General features: G+C 41.7%; 2 protein-coding genes across 8 annotated transcripts; one reads left to right on the forward strand and one right to left on the reverse strand.

Moving 5' to 3' along the window:
* Positions 1 to 709: 709 nt before the first annotated feature.
* snapc3 (small nuclear RNA activating complex, polypeptide 3) lies at positions 710 to 8,751 on the reverse strand. Its single transcript, XM_053419191.1, has 9 exons — positions 8,509 to 8,751; positions 6,976 to 7,059; positions 6,808 to 6,886; positions 6,588 to 6,692; positions 6,290 to 6,439; positions 6,108 to 6,190; positions 2,777 to 2,935; positions 1,213 to 1,320; positions 710 to 1,128 (listed from the first exon to the last, which is right to left on the reverse strand). The coding sequence occupies exons 1-9, from the start codon at positions 8,739 to 8,741 to the stop codon at positions 981 to 983; spliced, it is 1,149 nt and encodes a 382-aa protein (XP_053275166.1). The 5' UTR covers positions 8,742 to 8,751; the 3' UTR covers positions 710 to 980.
* Positions 3,641 to 17,200, forward strand: LOC128437146 (tetratricopeptide repeat protein 39B). 7 transcript variants are annotated; one of them, XM_053419185.1, is made up of 20 exons: positions 3,641 to 3,746; positions 3,842 to 3,951; positions 11,272 to 11,524; positions 11,882 to 11,907; positions 12,638 to 12,742; positions 12,871 to 13,002; positions 13,208 to 13,284; positions 13,657 to 13,786; positions 13,901 to 14,006; positions 14,169 to 14,234; positions 14,319 to 14,427; positions 14,530 to 14,597; positions 14,710 to 14,769; positions 14,860 to 15,021; positions 15,340 to 15,431; positions 15,513 to 15,633; positions 15,730 to 15,841; positions 15,933 to 16,050; positions 16,317 to 16,433; positions 16,634 to 17,200. In XM_053419185.1, exons 3-20 carry the CDS (start codon positions 11,495 to 11,497, stop codon positions 16,746 to 16,748), a joined length of 1,746 nt encoding a protein of 581 aa, XP_053275160.1. In that variant the 5' UTR covers positions 3,641 to 3,746; positions 3,842 to 3,951; positions 11,272 to 11,494; the 3' UTR covers positions 16,749 to 17,200. The 7 variants fall into 7 exon arrangements, with proteins under 7 accessions (XP_053275160.1, XP_053275162.1, XP_053275164.1 ...); XM_053419187.1 differs by lacking the exon at positions 11,272 to 11,524; XM_053419186.1 differs by lacking the exons at positions 3,641 to 3,746; positions 3,842 to 3,951 and adding an exon at positions 10,076 to 10,845.
* Positions 17,201 to 18,786: the final 1,586 nt, after the last annotated feature.

Raw genomic sequence — 18,786 nt, forward strand, 5'->3', positions numbered from 1 at the left:
GATTAACTGGGATGTGTGGCAGTTTTCTGTACAGGCCTCTGTGGGCGAGCCACTCATTTAACTCAATCCACTCCAAAACGTAATGGCTTCTTCTCTGGGTCACGACACATGTCAACAAGATGTCATGGAAATCAATTCAGTTTGAGTTATCCTCCCGGAATGAAAATGGAAACTCTGATATATGATCTAACACCAGGATGTAAAGTGGTGTAGCACCATCTCTGAGTCTCCAGCCCATTCACCTCTGACCATGTGGACAGGTGTGTGTTCCGGTGAACCTATATTCACACCCAACAGTGATGTCACAGGGTCCTGGATCACACCTTTACATCACTGCATCAAAGGTAAAAGGTTTTTCTGCCAGATTTCAGCAACAAAGATTTCCAGTGACTGAAGTTACTTTTTCAGCTTTCAGGGCATTCACAGCCTAGTAATGACTACATGAGTAAAACTTCGTAAAACACAAGGTTATACCGCTGTTTGCTGGTCTGTTTAAAAGAGTAAACAAAGTTGAGTAGGTTTTACATTAAATGAACCACTCAGTGAAATGGTTGCTGTTGGTTTTACTTGATACAACTCATTATGGTACCAGTCATAGAATCATTGGGTCAATGACCACAAACTGAAATTGATGTTAAAGCTGAGGCAGATGTAAGAAGCTATGTTTGTGTTTCCTAAGGAAGTACCATTTTTTTAATGCAGACATAAAAAGAATGTCCTTGTTCTTCAAGTCCTTTATTCAGCCTCTCTATTATTATTGATATTGTTCCATCAATGGGAAGAAGGTTAAACAATTCCATATTTGAAATGCAACAAAGAATAAGCAGTACATTTGACCATTTATTTCAAACAGAAATATAAAAAACCAGAACAAATAAATAAACAAATGCACAAGAATGTTTCTTTGTGAAAAACAAAGATATTTAACTGTATTATACAGCAATAAATCAGTGACTGGACCCAGTCACTCCAGAGGAGCTTCAGTTGAAGGCCCCTCGGTCCACGTAGGGATAGGCCAGGAAGTCTCCCAGCTTGTAGCCGTCTTCGTTGTAGTGGAGCGTCCGGAAACACTTGTCACAGAAGAGACACGGGTGACTGGGAGCAAACTCGTCGTTGGTGGTAAACCATCTGCAAAAAACAAATGATGTGGGATGCAGTTTAAAAAAGGAAATAGCTGTCATATCGTGCATATTTTTTTGTTTTAATACACACCTTCCAATGAAGATATGGCAAACGGAACACTTCTGAGTGGCTACTCTGTGTTTGTGAGTGAGGAGCGGATACAGCTCCTTGTCCAGGCAGTCGTTCTTGTGCGTCAGTCTGCAAATATGGGAAGATGGGGGGGGGGGAGAAAAGGTTGTGAGTGATGCGAACAGAGATTTGTCTCACATTTGTAATGTTAAGCTGCTTTCATGTGTGGTTAGCCTGTTCACACCAGCTAATCGACTCGTATACATTTACGATCTATTGGGATGAAACCTAATGATCTCTAAAGTCTTGTGACAGAAGAATCCTGTCTGAACACAAGGGGCTTTTTTTTTCCCATATGCTTGTGGAGATAATACAGAGATTCAGACAGTATCCTGTTCACATCAGGAGTTTATCATGTCATGAAGGTAACCTAGTTCAAACAGGCTGAACTGATCCTAGATGATCTGCTAATTTGAAGTGGCACATTCAATTTTGAAAAGTTCATAAACCTGAGAACAGGTTCTTATATCAGCTGATTTGACAATCAAATTTTAAAGAAATATGGTTTATTGGTTTAGATCCTCATCCTCTACCTGTCTTATTCAACTTTAACCTTTAGTTGTACTTTTATTTTACTCAGTTTCATCCCTGCCTGTTTGCAATGGGCTGGTTGTAGCTTTTCTTTCTGAAACTGTAAAAGTGACCTGCAACATTTGAGCTCTCAACAATACACAAGTGTGAAGCAGATAACATGAACTATCCTCAAGATATTAGAGCCACAGACAGACAGAGATTTGTGGAATTATTGAACAGATAATTCCTGTTTACATTTGTGTCTTCTCCTCATTTTTGTACTAACATGATTTATTGGAAGGGGTTCTGCACCTCACAATCGTTTTAACATTTGGTTTTTCTTTTATTATTCTTGTGTTGTTGGTGTTTAGAAAGAGAGAATAATAATGATAACATATTTTTCAAGCAAACATTTAGTGACCCCAACGTCACCTTTGCCTGGCCCCCCCAAAAAATTTGAAAAAAGCCTAATGAATTAGTGAAAAGAATACAATAAGTGAAAGGTAACTCAGAAGTGTGTCTCATACAAACACAGAAAAGAAGAAAGAGCTTGTGAAAAACAATTGAAGCTATTAAAGTTTTAAAAAAGAGCAGCCGGTGAGGGTCAAAGAACAAACAAGTGGGACCAGCCTGAAAGACGGGGGGCGGGTTATCTTCTGAAGCACTAATGTCATGTGCTGGAGGAGAAGATTAACAGGAGACTCTCACTGATGTCAACCTGCTGGTGGCGCTACAGCAAAGTCAGGAGATCACAGAAGTTATTAGGACGATCTGCTGGTTGGAGAAGACTGCCCAACTCTGCCAGAGCCCTGTCTGCACTAACTTTATTACCCCTCATGTTTTTGATGTTAGAGCCACTCAGAGGGAAAGGGCTGTTATGGCTGATGCTCAACACTCTCTTCATCCACAGTTTGGTCTCCTGCCATGGGACAGTGGGACAGACAGGACACCTGAAAACATGACACCTCAGGCTTCAGCTGAAGAAGAACATAGTACTAGTTTCGGTAATGACCTGACGTCTGTGATGATGACGAGGTGTTCGCAGTCTCCCTGGTGACAGTAGAGGTACGGGAAGCCCACTTTCACATTCAGGTCCATGAAGCGCGTGTCCTCCATCTTGGCCTGGCTGTAGGACGGGAAGTTGTGGCTCTTTGCCCATTCAATCGTCGTCCTGTCGTGAAAAGGAAGTCGATCACAGATATGTACATTTGAGGTTATACATCACATTATGCTCAGTTTCAATCCCGAGGTTCTGCTGGCATCATGTTCGAGTCTTTCCCAGGAAATGGTCTTTCAGTGACAAAGCTTCTTTCTCATGATATTTAAAAGGGATATATGACTCTAGGGAGCAGATCATTTGAATACTGTGATATTGAATTTAAAGTTAATGAATGAACACTAATTAGCCAGAGAGCATTCTTTGTCTTCTCCAACATCTCTCTCTCTCTCAGCACCAGTTTTCAGGGTGAATCCAAACAAGCATCTAATTCATGATTCGTTGCAACAAGCCGACATGACCCTGAACCATTGCACTGCTATTTTGACGTGGCTAATTTGTCCTCTACTTTACAGTCATGAACCAGAGAACGAGTGCTTGGCCTATTAACATTGCATAAGCAGGCCGACAGGAAAACAGATTTTTGGATCATTTAGGACATTTTCCAAAAGTGTGCTGAGCCCTACGTCTCAAACTTGATTTGCCTCTTGCCTCCATTTGATATTACTCTAAACCAAACAGGCTCAGATCATTAGTTTAACCGTATATGACTCCAATTGCTTGATCATCAGTTAATGCAGAGTCAGGACGGGTCCCTTATCAATTCAAACACATGGAGTCAGGGGGACCCTTGTACTCAGGGTTGAATGTGTATGCAATTGATAGTAGCGCACGTCCATTCGTTTTAGGAGACGCACCAGTTCTCACTCTGATGTCCGTCTGTCCTGCGGTTTTGTCTTGGCGAGTCCATTTCTGAGGATCCTGGGTGAGGGGGCCAGAACCACAGAACCATCTGATCCTCAAAGGAAACCCACGTGAATATTGTCTCAGGACTTTATCTTGCATTAACATTTTTGGCAGATTCAATCCGACAGCACTGGACCACACGACAGTACAGGTGGAAAGGCATCCAAGACGTCCTGGGATGGTCAGGGACGCATTGGGACCACATTGAGGTGTAAATATACCAGGTGAGAACGTGGGCGCCTGCAAATGGAGGATTGAGCTCTCCTACAACAGAGCGCACGACCTCCATCAGACGCTTTTACGTAACATTGCCACAGACCGACATACAGTTTATGAGACCGCACATTTTAAACGGGCAAAGACATGGTTACTGTTGAAGCTAATCTTTTAAGAATAAGGTATTTTTGTGGAACCAAAAGCAAATCTCTTCGCTTACAACAATTTCCCAGCTGAAGTTTTTAGGGCATTTTATTGTGAGAATGGAAGCGGATCAACAGCAATGTTCTGCCCTAAATATCGTGGCCAGTCTGCTTATGACTTAGATTATTGTCGATCAGTGGTCAACCACCTTTTCGAGCGCATGATCACTTTTTAATTCCAAACGTAAGCCGAGATCTACCATCCTGATATCTTCCAAAGAAAACACTTAGGGTCATATTTATTATTTTTAGCGATTTGTGTTAAAGGCTGAATGTACAAGAAGCAAATATACACGCAACTTTTTCTACTTAATGCAGAATATTCGAATTAATATCAATTAATGTTAACACTGCACAATGTGTAGCTTCTCAGTTCCACATCATGTTCTGCAGAGGAGCTGCTACTTACATCTAGGATTTGATTATGGCCGCAAATATGATTATTGCCTTGTATGAAAGAAGTCCCTTGTACTCAGATAAATACCAGTACTTCACAGTATGAAGCTGTGCATCTTCCGCTTCTACAAATATTTCACAAATATAATAATAATATACCCGCAGTGTGACCGGGACCTCTGTGAGACAATTGTTTGTTATTTTTACATTAATTGTGGAGTGACCTTAAAGCTGGAGCATGATGCTTCAGTTGTGTCTCAATTAAATAATGACTGACAACTTTTTAAACAAGGGAATAGATTGCATTAGCAGAAACAATGGAGTGCTTTTATTTTGAAAAGGCATTTAGAAAGCGTTGCAATGATTTGTTTGTGACATAAATCCATGGGAAAACATTAAAACCCAGGTGAGATCATTTTCTCTGTTTATTCTGCTGTGAACCACAATGTTTATATGTTTACGACACAAATGTATTTCCGAACCCGTTTCAAAGTGAAGGCACTCCAGGGGTTTCACTTTTGGGAATCCACTCATTTGTTCCACCCGGGCTTTGATTGTTATCGACAGACCGAAAGATGCGCATCTTCATACCTGACATTTGGTTTAGTACATGAACCGACTTGTCCTTGAAGGAAACGCAGGAGATAAACCAGTAGCTCAGACGCCAGCAGCAGACACACAGCGCGTGTGAAAAACAGACAACCAACACACAGCTGATCTGCGGGGCGACAACAACCAGTGAGTCCAGAGAGTTGGGGGATCGGCAGTGAAGATTGGGAGGGCGACCGGTAGATCGAGAGCGACCGGTAGATCGAGAGCGACCAGTAGATCGAGAGCGACGGGTTGGAGACCACTGCTCTAGATAACATGAGCAGCAGGCTGGGACTTTTTAATCTGAACAGGAATCTCAAGGAGTCAGTAAATGTAGCCGTTCCAGCTGAGATCTCCTGGTTCGTGCTGAATGCGTAAACTGCAAAGCTGCACTGTTACCAGCAGCGTGACCGGAACCTCTGTGAGACAATCGTTTGTTATTTTTACATTAATCGTGGAGTGACCTTAAAGCTGGAGCATGATGCTTCAGTTGTGTCTCAATTAAAAAATTACTGACAGGTTTTTTTTTGGAAGAGAAATTTCTCAAACCCCCAACGCTAACCCCAAAGTGATCCCCTCCACCGAGGAAGTTGAGTTTCCGTTGCGGTTTGTTTTGCTCTGAGCAGGACCTTGCTAACTTTCGGAGTGGATCTGATAAAGGTGGTGGAGCTATGATTAATTCCACCCCTTTCTTTGACATTGCGATAAACGTATGGTGAGGGCGTTTTTTTCTGCTATTTTTGTAAATTTATCAAGAAGTAATTCAGAGATCTTTATGAGTTTTATTGTTCTCAAGTTAGAAATTTAGTACAGATCCAGATAATGATGCAGACTTTGAGCGATTTTCATTAAGAAACTGGAGGATGAGAAATATTCCTTTCAACTATATGAGAAAAGATATTTGGATGTCAGCACTAGCCCTCCATTGGCCTCTTTTATTTTAACCCCACCCAAATTAAAAAGGCAGAACTTACATGCTGATGTCCTGACACTCCGGGTACCGCATGTCGTTGTAGAAAACGCCTTCGAAGTAAAAGAAAGCTGACTTGTAGTGATCCTGAAAACACAACACATGGAAATATAAACCCCTGTGCCTCCAGCGTATGACAGAATAAATATGGACGGAACTTGCTTGGAGTTTCAGAAGTTGACTCACTTTGCTGATGAAGTCGGGAGCGATGTTCGGCGTGTTGCTGAACTCGCCGCACACCTGCAGGTCGCTGACGCAGCAAATGGCGTCCCTGAACTCCGCCAAGCTGTGGGAGCCCGTCATCAGCAAGGTCATGTGGGGTCTGACGTAGTTAAACTGAGAGGGAAATAGACAAAGACCTGTCAGGGCTAGCGAGGAGTAACAAACAAGAAACTGTGTGTGTGTGTGTGTGTGTGAAGATGCAGGCGTTGGAAGGTTTGATGCTTATTGAAGCCCTGAGGGGGAAAACATGTCCATCACTCACTTTATCATAACTGGCCGGGTAGTAGACGTTGACGGTCAGAATGACTTCTCCCTCCGGCAGTATGTCATCCACTGCTTCTGGTTTCATACCATAAGTTAAACGCTCCTGGAAACCAAACAGGGAACCAAGCAGAGTGATACGAGCGTCTCGCATCTCCTCTGTCAAACTGAATATAAGTAATCTATGGCAGCATTTCAGGGAAAAACCCCAGTGGACTCACCAGTTCATTGGCGTAGAGGTCATGTCTGTTCTTGGTGATTTTCCGAGAAGCCTTATAATCTTGTTTCTTTTTCCTTTCTCTATTAGAATCAAAGCACAGAAAGGTTAACACGGATTTGGTTACACGCTGATGGGACGTAGTATACTGTAGATTGAGAAAGGTTCCTACATCAGTGTTTGAAGCGTCGGGTTCGGAGGCACCACCTCCGGGTCGGGCTGCTCGTCCTCAGGATGGCAACGGAGTGAATCGATACTGAAAGAGACAGAAAGAAAAACAAAGTCCTGTGATACTTTTGCAAAGCACTGAAGGATTGTATCTGGAGAGGAAGAAGGTTTTTGATAACATTTGTATTGGTCTTCTGCTTCATGAGGAACCTATACTTGTTACCCGGGATTTTTTTAAATCTTGTAAATTATTGGATTATTATTATTATTATTCTTTTTACCAATTTCCCACAGAGTAAAACATGGCTTTGTTGAAAATAAATCATGGCTGGATTGAATTAGAGGGGACTGTTGCTGGGACTGGGTGGAAGTATGTGCTCTACTGGGAGCTAATCTAGTTTTTTAATGGTTTAAAAAAGAAAAAAGGATTTGGTCCCAACTCTGTGACACATGCAATATTTACTCTGTCTTTGTGTTGTCACCATGGTCTTAATGTAAATAATGTAAAACTAGCAAGCAACTCTGGCTGCAACCTTATTGATTCCTTTGATAGTTCTTTCCTCATCTGGACTATGAACCATCAATAAACTGATTAAATAATCATTTTCAGCAGCAGCTGACGTCACTGGATTTCCAGGTTTTACTCAACCAACATTCTCGAGCCTGATAAATGACTTGAACCGTTAATCTGTTATCACAACTGAGGATCTTTCTGAGAACTGATCGCGTTATCAATAACCATCGCAGCACCTCAAGCGGCAGGGTGTGAATAAATAAATCCATCATAACCACCGCAGCCTCCTGAGAGTCATGATACTTTGATGGTCTTCCAAGAGACACCGTCCACACTGTGTCAGCAGAACCAGTCTCATAATACTCACTCGTCAGATTATGAATAACTTTTCTTATTGTGCTTTTTTAAAGTATATTCTGTGACCGACTTTTATTCTTGGAAATCATTATTGGTGCTTATTTTTATTCTAGTTACATGATGTTTTTGACATTTCATTTTTCCTTTTATTGTTCCTATTCTTCTTATTTGTATTCCCTGCTTGTAGGTGGTCCTGTAGCTGTACTGCTTTAACTTATAATTTGTCTTATAATTGCCATCTGCTTCGTTTGTCAACGCACTCTGACCAATGCCTGGATCTGATAACGTTGCTTGAAATGAACAACACAACCTCTTCCACATGAACGCGCTTGTGGATCGAGGACTATGATCACAATACAATATGCCTGCTCACATATTCCACCATTGCTTGATAAGAGCTCCCTCCATCTCTATCAGACATTCTCTTACGTGTTAACACAAATACTGTTATTTTGTTTATTTGTTCAGGAACACGTGACATGTGTGTGTCTCTGAGGTTTCTACACGTTTCCTCTGTTCATATGTTTTTTTGAGTAGTTTTTCCTCCCTCTTGTTCATGGGCCTGAAACCCGGACTGTACCACTGCGTCCTCCAGTCAAACTGCACTGGAGGACAAAGTGAATCTGAACCCAGAGGACAGTTGATAACCCGGGGGAGGTAACGCACCTGCAGACGGACTTCAGCTCCGCCATGGTCTCCGCACTGACCCCGTGCTCTTTGGCGAAGTTAGCGTCAAACGTGTCCTCCTCCTCCGGCTGGTAGGAGTAGTCCTCGGGCGTCAGTCTGCTCAGCCACTCGCTCCTGAAGCCGCCGATGTGAAACGGTTTGGTGTTCACGTCGGAGTATTCGTACTCTGGTATGTTTGTGTTGCTGGTCGTGGACCCTCCGGACGCCGCCATGTTGTCCCGGATAGAGTGCGAGATGCGCGGGGCATTGTGGGCAATGTAGTTGTTGGGATCAGGCGGCTGCGGCGCTCATATGTCCGTCTGCAGTTCAGATATAAAAACTCACAATAATAACAATAATAATACGAGTTATTTACGCTCACAAGGTTACATAGTGTTGTATAAGAGGTTAAAAACACTAGGAAGCAAATAAAATTAAAATTAAATTATAATGTTGGTAAGATCATTAGGTAGAATTGATCAAAAGTTTACAGAGAGCAGAAATTAAAGCTTTTTCAAATATTATTTTTAACAAAACATTATATTAAAGGTTTTTGGAATATGCAACATACTTGTGGTATCATAACCACTGTATGATGATTAAATAAACAACCAAGACTGGCGCATCCAACTGCATCAAATTTCAAACACTCACAGATTTTTTCCATCAAGCTCGATGTGTTAATTCCCAGGGAAACGTGTCCAAATTGAAAATAAAAGAAACTGTGCCACAATGTGAAAGATCTGGATCTGCTTGTCTGTCTGGATCCGCCTCAAAATATAATGGATTCTTTCTTGGCTCAGGTCTTATCCTCCCCCTGGTTATGTGGTTATACGCTGACTGGCTTTTCCGTAGCCCTTCTGAGAAAAAAACTAAACAACAAAGAGACTATTCGACAGGGTGAAAACATAACCTCCTTGGTGTAGGTAAAATTTGATGCGATTTGTCTCCTATTAACTTATTTAATCATGAAAACACAGCATTTCTGAGTATTGAACAGCCAAAACACAGAACTCTCAAATTAAACTGCCTTGTGGGTAGAACACAGTTTCTAGTTTGCTAGACACCAGCTGGGGCAGCTTAGACACACCAGGGTCACAGGGTGTTTCGGGTCTCACCGAGGTGACCCAGCCGGGGGGGATCCTCCCAGGCGTGTGTCCTCAGCAGAAGCTCACTGCACCATGGTTCTCACCTTCGGGTACACTGCCACATGGAAGGTTTTACTGCAGCTTCTGGGATGTTCTTGGTGACTCTTCTTTCCTGCAACCCCTTGGATTCCCGACTAAGGGTCCGGTGCAGAAGCCCCTGCAGTTGAGGCGCTGTGCGTCACCTGATGTCTTTCTGCCGGACAGACCTAGGTGATGTTGTGCCTATGGGCGCAGCCTCCTATGCTGGATCCCTGTTAAGATGGTGTCAGCTATACTGCCTTCAGTACCTCATGCTGCCACCTGTACCTGTCCTCTACCAGAGCTTTCAGGCAGCAGCTAAGAACCTCTTCCCAGGCACAGGGAGCATGCTGGGGTATCGGCCGGATCCCAACAATGCAGGTTGGCAGCACATCATAGTCTGCCTGGATCAGGAACTTGAGTCTGCCTGGTTCTGCCTTCCAAAGCTCTGTCCAGGTCGATCTTAAAGTCAGCTCTACTGGCCCAGTTCATCCAAGCTCCCTATCTGCGTATGGCTGTTAAATAAACTAATTTCATCATGGTTTAAATATGTATTTTGGATGACGAATGAATAACATTAGGTTTCTCACCAAATATAAGATGTATTTATGTGGTAGAATAAGAAATATTTAAATAATGGCTGGAACAAATCTGTACAGTAGCGTTCTCATATCACGACCACATTTATTCAAGAAGGTTTCTGTCAGTTTTTTATTCGTGATGATCAGGACAATAAAACAACTGCATTTGTTTAAAATGCAATACAAGAAAATAGCTGAAACTGTATTAAAATGTTGAGACTGAATCCCAATTTCGTCTTATCTAACACAATGAAAATACGCTGGAAAGTTGGTTTAACATTTTATCAATCATCTAACAAACTGTTTGAGGCTTCATCCCCTCATGAAATCCTTTGAATCATCGTCTTCAAAGAGCAAAGAGCAGCGCAGCAGGAGAAATGACAAAACCACCAGAGAGAATTAGTTAGGAAGGGACATCACATGTGTGCACATATTCCGAAATAGTGATAAAGAAGTCAAACAGCCCCTGTCCTGATAGATATGAGTGAAACCATTGACTGGTCGTGGAGCAACTGGGGGAGTTTGACCCTGGATGACTTGGTGGTGATTTGTGATGGAGACGCCTTCATATCCTTGCCTCTGTTTATCAAGTACGTAGCTTGAGTGCAGAACTTATTTGAGGAACCTTGAATCATTTCTGTGATTTGTATTTATTCCTGGAAGAACCGCTGCACTTCTACTCAGGTCCATTTATCTGACCGCTGAGGTTACTTGATACTTAACAAAATAAAATCCTAAATACAACAACATATTACAAGCTTTTGAAAAACTATGACATTTTTTGTGAGAACTCTTAGATTTGTAAACAGCTGACAGTTGAAGCCTCTTATCATGATTCAGAGTTCTCAAAAATATTTAATAAGCATATATTCATATATATTTCATATTTTAAAGCCAGAAAAGTAATATTTCCAGCTTTATCTGGAAATGAACTTTTTCATATTATAAGGCACTGCAACTGCTCCTTAAAGGGATCGACTCTGGATGTGATGAGTTATTTCTTGTCCGTGCTGCAGGAGAAGAGAAATCCTGATGTCGTCCTGCTTCATGTTCTGTGGCGTGAGGAGGACCTCAAATAAACCACGTGGGCTGGACTTCAGATGTGGCCCCTCCCGTTGTCATAGCCTATAAATACGACGGGAGGGAATATTATCAGTTCGTCTTCTAGGTCCAAGCGCATTTATTCTATTAAAGTTGCACTTTCACTTCTGTGCAACTGGACAAAAAACTGCGCATCCAATGGAGACGACGGATGATTCAGTGAAGCAGGTAGGCTCCGTTTGCAAGGTGCGCCCTCTCTGTGCATGACCACTTGGAGTTTTCGTTTCATTGATCAGGAAACCGCGTGCAGACTTCACCCACAACTCACTGATCAGATGCACAATCGCACCGTTTTGCCAGGTTTGAATGTGGTTTTGATTTTTGTACAGCGCAAAACATCTACCGTGTAGTTGATCAGAAAGGGGTAAGCTGGCACAGATGCGTGGCTGTGATGGTATTGTATTGTCCTCTGTATGCTTTGCACTCTGCTTTGAATTAATGCAAGAGGCTTATTGATAATAATCATGCTTGGTCAAAGTTTAGTCAAATTAATCTCTGTTTTATCTTTTTCTTCTTTTATTCCAGGTGAACCTTTCCAGTGAGGAAACAATGTAAGTGTCATTTAAATGCTGTCTGTTTTTTTACTTAATTAGTAGTATTTTAAACATGTAACAACTCACTGCTGATTAGTCAAAAGCAGTAGATTAAGTTTCATATATGAGAGAAAACATGGAGAATCCTATTTCACAGTCTTGACTGAACCTTAGAAGAAACCACTGACTTCAAAGATTTTGATGTGACAAGGTCATTTGATCTCCCCCCCCCCCCCCCCCACATGTAGCACATTGCCTCTCTCTGTTTTTAAATGAGAAGGTTTATCATCTGAGCATTTTAAAATACCTTTGCAGAACTAATGCTTGGTGATATTATAATTTTTTAATAGAATTATTTCTCTACATTAAGCCATTTAGCCGACATTGGCCCCTGTGTGCGTGCATTTCAGCGTGTATGGCGAGAAATAGCTCTGGATGCTCCTAAGCAGCCCCTTGACCACCGTGCTCCATGTACACACCCAAACACATTGAAGTGAAGTGATGAGCTGTCTGACTCCTCCACACAACTCCCTTCACACAATCTGCTCAGCGACAAAATGCACTTCTTACATCTTCAGATTAAAACGATTTGTACCAGAGAGAATGTGTTGGATATACAATGAACAGGCTCAACCAAAGTGGGAAGTGGGAGTTTTTGACGATACTGTGCCTCCTCATCAATAAGATAAGATTTAGACTTACATGTGTTGTTAATTAGAAGCTTAACACCCATTTCCCTTTCATTCAGATCCCCTCAAATGGATCTGGAGGCCACTCTGAAGGAATGCGGCGCCGCCCTCGACCTCTTTCTGAACAACAGGTTCGCTGATGCACTGGCTGTTTTGAAACCCTGGTAAGTTTTGGCACGCGTAGCAAACACCAGCTGACTTTTGATGTCTCAATGCTGCTGATTCTTCAGCCTGTTGGCATTATTCCCATTTCGTTTAGTAACATAAATATCATTGTATCCGTCCCCGTCAGGAAGACACAGAGCATGTACCACGCCATGGGCTACAGCAGCATCTTGGTGATGCAGGCAGGCATGACCTTTGACCCAACCGACATGGATGCCGCCATGACGTCACTGAGAGAATCCCTGCAGACGTGTCAGGGGTATGGAGAAATAGTTCAACAATGTTAAAATCTTTTTTTTTGTTGGTTCATAATTATACACTGGGACAACAGGGGACCTTGCAAAGCTGGGAAATATGTAAGATATTAAATACAGATTGTAATTTTTCCAAGAAAATGGAAACACTGTCCCGCCACATTTCTATTGGTCTCTAGTTAAAATGTTTTGTTTTCTTAACTTTGGTAGATTTCGGAAAAAAACGGGATTCATGGAGACACTGACCAGCATGTGGTACAGACAACCAGCTGACACTATGACGGAGGGTGAGTGAACCACTGACTCTTCACCTTGGATATTAGATATGACAGATTTGCTCATGTTGAATTACAGGAAACTTTCAAACTTAATGACCTACTTCCACCCATTTAACTGGACCTTATCACATCGAGATCTGAATGCATGACATTATTAGAATGGCACTCAGAGGCCCTTACAAAACTACATTTCAATTTTCTAGGTTTCCATTTTAACAAACTACATGTAAATTGACTAGGTCTGCATTTTATTTGAATCTGCACCGGACTATAGAACCTCATTCACAGATCCAAATAATTTATTAGAAACACTTCCATTCAAGTGAATTTCTACTAATTTCTTTTTTTCAAAATGATGAAGGATTTGTTCTTATCCAACAGAGGAGGTGCATGCGGAGCTGTGCTATGCTGAGGTTCTGCTCCAGAAGGCAGCGCTCACGTTCCTGGATGAGAGTATCATCGGCTTCATCAAGGGCGGAATGAGAATACGTAACAGTTATCAGATTTACAAGTAAGACACCTGGGGGGGACTTCTGTGGTGAAAAGGTCCTTAACAGACAATTAAAGCCCTTATCATATTTAAATTGAATTCCAATGGGTCTCAAAATGTCGTTTCCTCAAACAGGGATTGCCAGGCCATGGCCCTTGTTGCAAAAGAACTGGAAAAACAGAAGAGTACACACGTTCATTTTCGAGGAGGCGTCAACATGGGCATTGGATCCTTTAACCTGGTGAGGGCTCCAGATAGTATGCAGTTATGCAGGAATGCAAAACCTAAGTAGCTTGTCTGTGGAGTTTTTTGGGACAAATAAACTGTTTCGTATTGTAATGAAAGAATTAACACAGCATGACAATTCATGATAAACAAACCAACCATGTCTTTTTGTTATCAGATGCTGTCTCTGCTTCCAGCCAAAGTCATCAGGCTGATGGAGTATCTGGGCTTCTCAGGAGACAGGGTGGGTCGTCTGAGCCTCACGGAATAAGTGCTTTTATAATGTTTTTATGTTAAATCAAAGACTAATCTGTTCATCCTGTAACAGGAGTTGGGCTTATCGCAGTTGAGAGAAGGAGCAGCCAGCAATAGCCTACGCTCGATCCTCAGCACCCTGACCCTGCTGATGTTTCATCTCTACATCACAGTCATACTCGGTTTGTGTAGTTTCTTTTATATTTCTTAATATGTATAAAATTCTCATTAGTTTGGAACGATTCATTATAAATTGATTCCCCTCCACTCTTATTGTCCATCAGGTACTGGTGAAGGAGACCTGGTCGAGTCTGAAGCTTTGCTTGAACCCTACGTCAAAAAGTTCCCGAATGTGAGCAGCTTGTTTCGCTGATTCTGACTGAAGATGCCACATACTGTGTTTTTATTGCCTTGCCCAGTGAGATCATATAATTTTCAATTAATGTAATTTATTTGGTCCGTAGGGGGCGCTCATTCTTTTCTACACTGCGAGAATTGCATTGCTCAAAGGAAACTTCACCTTTGTGAGTATTTGTAATGTGTTGACTCAAGATGCACGCCTCTCCTTGTGTAGTTGTAGTAATGAAATTCATTGAGTCTGGTTTGCTCTGCAGGCCCAGGAGAAGTTCCTGGCGTGTATCGCAGCACAGCAGGAGTGGCATCAGATCCACCACCTCTGCTACTGGGAGCTGATGTGGGCCTACTCCTTTGAACAGAACTGGAAGGAGGCGTATCGATACGCTGACCTCCTCTGCAAAGAGAGCAAGTGGTCCCAGGTATCTCACTGAACTGTTTTATGCCTCTGAACCAGCAACGGTTCTCAGGGTATTTCTCATGAATGTGAAATCTGTTGGAATTGTCTCAGATTTGACACAAATGTCCAACAATGAGGCAAAAGTGTCTCTCCATCCCTTTATCTGCTGGGGCATGAGCCACACTCATATGTTTTCTGTCCTTTACAGTAGTTATTATCACACAAAACAAATGGTTATTAGGAAATAAAACCGTAATTCTAGTCTCACTTTGCCATAAGGTCAAATTTCTGATGTCTCTTGTTTTACCCTCGTAACGAGTTGTTTGCTTGTTTCTCGTAGGCTACGTATGTGTACCAGAAGGCTGCCATCTTGAGCATGCTCCCGGAGGAAGAAGTGACCGAACTGGGAGAAGACGTGGTGGAGTTATTCAGGTGTGTTTGGGGGACAGGACAAAAATCTATCCCTACTCTTTTGTTTATCAATGCAGTTAATGTGAGACATGTGGCTCGTAGGCAGGTGGATGGTCTCAGACTGAGGATCGCTGGGAAATCCATTCCAACAGAGAAGTTTGCAGCAAAGAAGGCCCAGCGATACTTGTCCTCCAGCCCTGTGAAACTGGTCATCCCTGCATTGGTAAGAAAAAGCACAGACTCTGCTAGTTTCAGGGAATCCCCAAAACCCTGACACCATTTTAAACCATAGCCATGTTTTTGTTGTTGTTTTTCACAGGAAATGATGTACGTGTGGAACGGCTTCACAATAGTTGGAAAAAGGCCCGAGCAGACTGAAGGCATCTTGAACACCTTGGAAAAAGCCGAGCAGCAGCTCAGAGATGATCCAAGTGAGAGAAATTGCTCAACTTGAATGGTGAAATGTTCTTTTATCTAAATAAAGTGTCACTAACGAGTGTTTTTGTTTTGTGTAACGTGTAGACCCATCGGAGTATCACGTAGACGACCTGTGTGTCGTCCAGCTGCTGAAGGGCTTGTGTCTCAGAGAGTTGGGTCGTCTGGTCCAGGCTGAGAAGTGCTTCAACCAGGTCATCTCCAGGTGAGGTCATTTTAAAGTCTACTTCATACATTTTATCAATACACACAACAAACAGAGACTTATAGATATAGACCTTTTTGTGTCTGCAATTGAATAGAATTACCTGGGAATGATCAAAATGTAATGTAGTCAGTGACTTGACGGTGAGGGCAAAACCACATTTTAGAATGTGACAGTGGAATCAGTGCAATGACCTTTTTTATTATATTTTTCTTAACGCTGCACATTCGAACTCTGAGGTGACTTTTCATTTTATTTTATTCCAGTGAAAAGGAGATCAAGCATGATAATTACCTGGTGCCGTACAGCATGTATGAGCTGGGCCTGGTGCACAGGCAGAAAGGCGACATCAAGATGGCCACCTCAGTGATCGAGAATGTCAAGTAAGTGGTGGTTCCAGATTTGGGTTGTGTATCGAAAAATGAAAGGATTTGAGAAAGTGAAGTATCAAAAATATTGTGCTTTTTCACATGAAGAACGCAGCAGGAGATTTTAGCTGCACTATTGTGAACATGTTTGTTCAAAGAGTTTGTTGGTGTTTTAAAGTGTTACACAAGGTGCTAATATGTGATCTTCTTTGTAGGCTGAACTACAAAGACTACAACATGGAGTCCAGGCTTCATTTCCGCATCCATGCTGCGCTCAACACAATGGGCTCCTATTCGGCCAAACTCCCCCCTTCGCGTACTCCAGCATAAAGATCCCAGGAAAGTCTTCACGAAAAGAAGGTGGTGAAGCCAGAGACTCTCGCTCTCAACTCTCTGTGCTTCCCTACGCTGTGTTGTGTTGGCTGAACTTGAACTCGTCCAGATGGGGCCTCAACGCAGCCATCACAGAGCGATGTCTAAAAAGTACAAAACTGGTCTAAAAATAAATCTGTAGAAGCAACCTCGGATGTTGATCTACTGAACTTCCCTAAATTGTTTCCATTGAATCACACTACAGCTTGTCAACACTTCAGGATATTCAGAGATTTTACTCGTCTGTTGTTTTTACATTAAATCAACGCTTTCTTGAGATTAGAATGATGATGATGCTATTTTTTATAAATGTTCATGTTTTAGTACAGTTCAGCCTTTCAAAATATATTGTTATTCACTAATTTGTTTGTGAGTCTTGTAATATAAAAGACATGTTGTCTATATGCAAAGTGTTTGTCTGTGTCGGACTTTCCTCTTGATTTTCATCAACAACTGCACCAACTGGAACTTAGATTCTTTCCAGATGTCATAAGAGGTCTCCATGTTTGTGCTAATGTGGCACAAGTTCATACAGATCGATAAGACTTGTCATTTGGTCAAGAAGACGATTGTGGTTCTTTGTTTTCAAAACAAAACAGATTGGCCTCAAGGACAAATATCAACTCTGACACAGAAAGACTATCAACGTCTTTTGGAGTCACTGGGTTCAATTGTCTCAGAGCCCTTCGATTGTCTGTCAGCTCTAAAGGGCTCTATCACCCTGAAGTTGAGCTCAGAAGTTCTGACCCCTAACCCTAGACCATTGATTGCCAGTTGAGGTCGGAACCTCATGGGTTGCAATACACCAAGGGGGGTGGGGTTGCAAAATCTTTATGGATGAGCACAAAGTGTATGTTAGCCACAACTGTCACGAAAGGCTAGATTAGTTCAGCTTAAAATGAAAATACCACTATTTGTTTTAAAGTCGTCCAGCCTCTGATTTTATTTGTGCCCACATGACCCCTGAGGCGATGATGATTAGAGACGGCATCCGTCAAATCACAGAGCCACAAGAAATGTAATCACGTTGGTAGTTTCTTTTATTATCCTTTTGCTGACTAGTTCAAATCAGTATCCACTGTATGCTTCAGCCATGTAATGAGGGTCACAAATATCTGGCACTGGTTATTTTAAAGGTTGTCGGCTGAGATGTATGGAAACCCCTGGCTCAAACTACCTAACTTTATGTAAAGTAATTCAAATGAAATTGACCAGCACATTGAAAGAATAGTATCAATAATTGAATTGAGTTCCAGGAGGTGATTCAAGTACTTTTACTGTGGACACTTTAGGTCAAAGCTGTAATGGACAAAGTGGGCCAATATCCAGTGGCCCTGAAAGACCTGTACCTGTACAGCGTTCAGTTTCTGTCTACATAATTTGCATTAGAAGATCTTCCCTTGATCTTGAGGACGGACCCTGTGTCACAATCTAGTTTTAATACTTTTAATGTTGTAGTTCATATTTTTGGTTGTGAAGAGATTGAATAAATTACAGAAAATAAATAAATAATAGAAATTAATGAGCAATGTAGCAAATCTGAGCAATGTAGTACTGTTGAATAAAAAAAGAACCACGGGCCGTACCCCACAATACACTATCAATACATCAATACATACATTTTTTCCCAATAATTGATTTCATTGTTTTATGTATACAAATGTAGTTTCCCCTTAAACCCAAGCTGGTATATTTGCTGTGTTGCACTGAGAAAAGGTCCAAACTACATCACAAATGAATGACCCAACTTGAAACTTGAATAGAAAACTGTGAAGTTGGCGAATAATCTCATCTGAGAAGCTGGTACCAAAACATATTTCACATTTTTCTGTTTAATCAGTTATCAAACATGCTGATATTATGTGGAGGAGTAATACTCGTAATGAAGTATCTTTACACTTTAAAGAGATAGTTCACTTAAAAATGTAAATTAATTTATTATTGGTCGAATTTGAATGTTGGTGCTTACAGACACTTGGATGACACCACAGGAGCA

The sequence above is a fragment of the Pleuronectes platessa genome, chromosome 3 (assembly GCF_947347685.1).
Source record: "Pleuronectes platessa chromosome 3, fPlePla1.1, whole genome shotgun sequence".
Lineage (NCBI taxonomy): Eukaryota > Metazoa > Chordata > Actinopteri > Pleuronectiformes > Pleuronectidae > Pleuronectes > Pleuronectes platessa.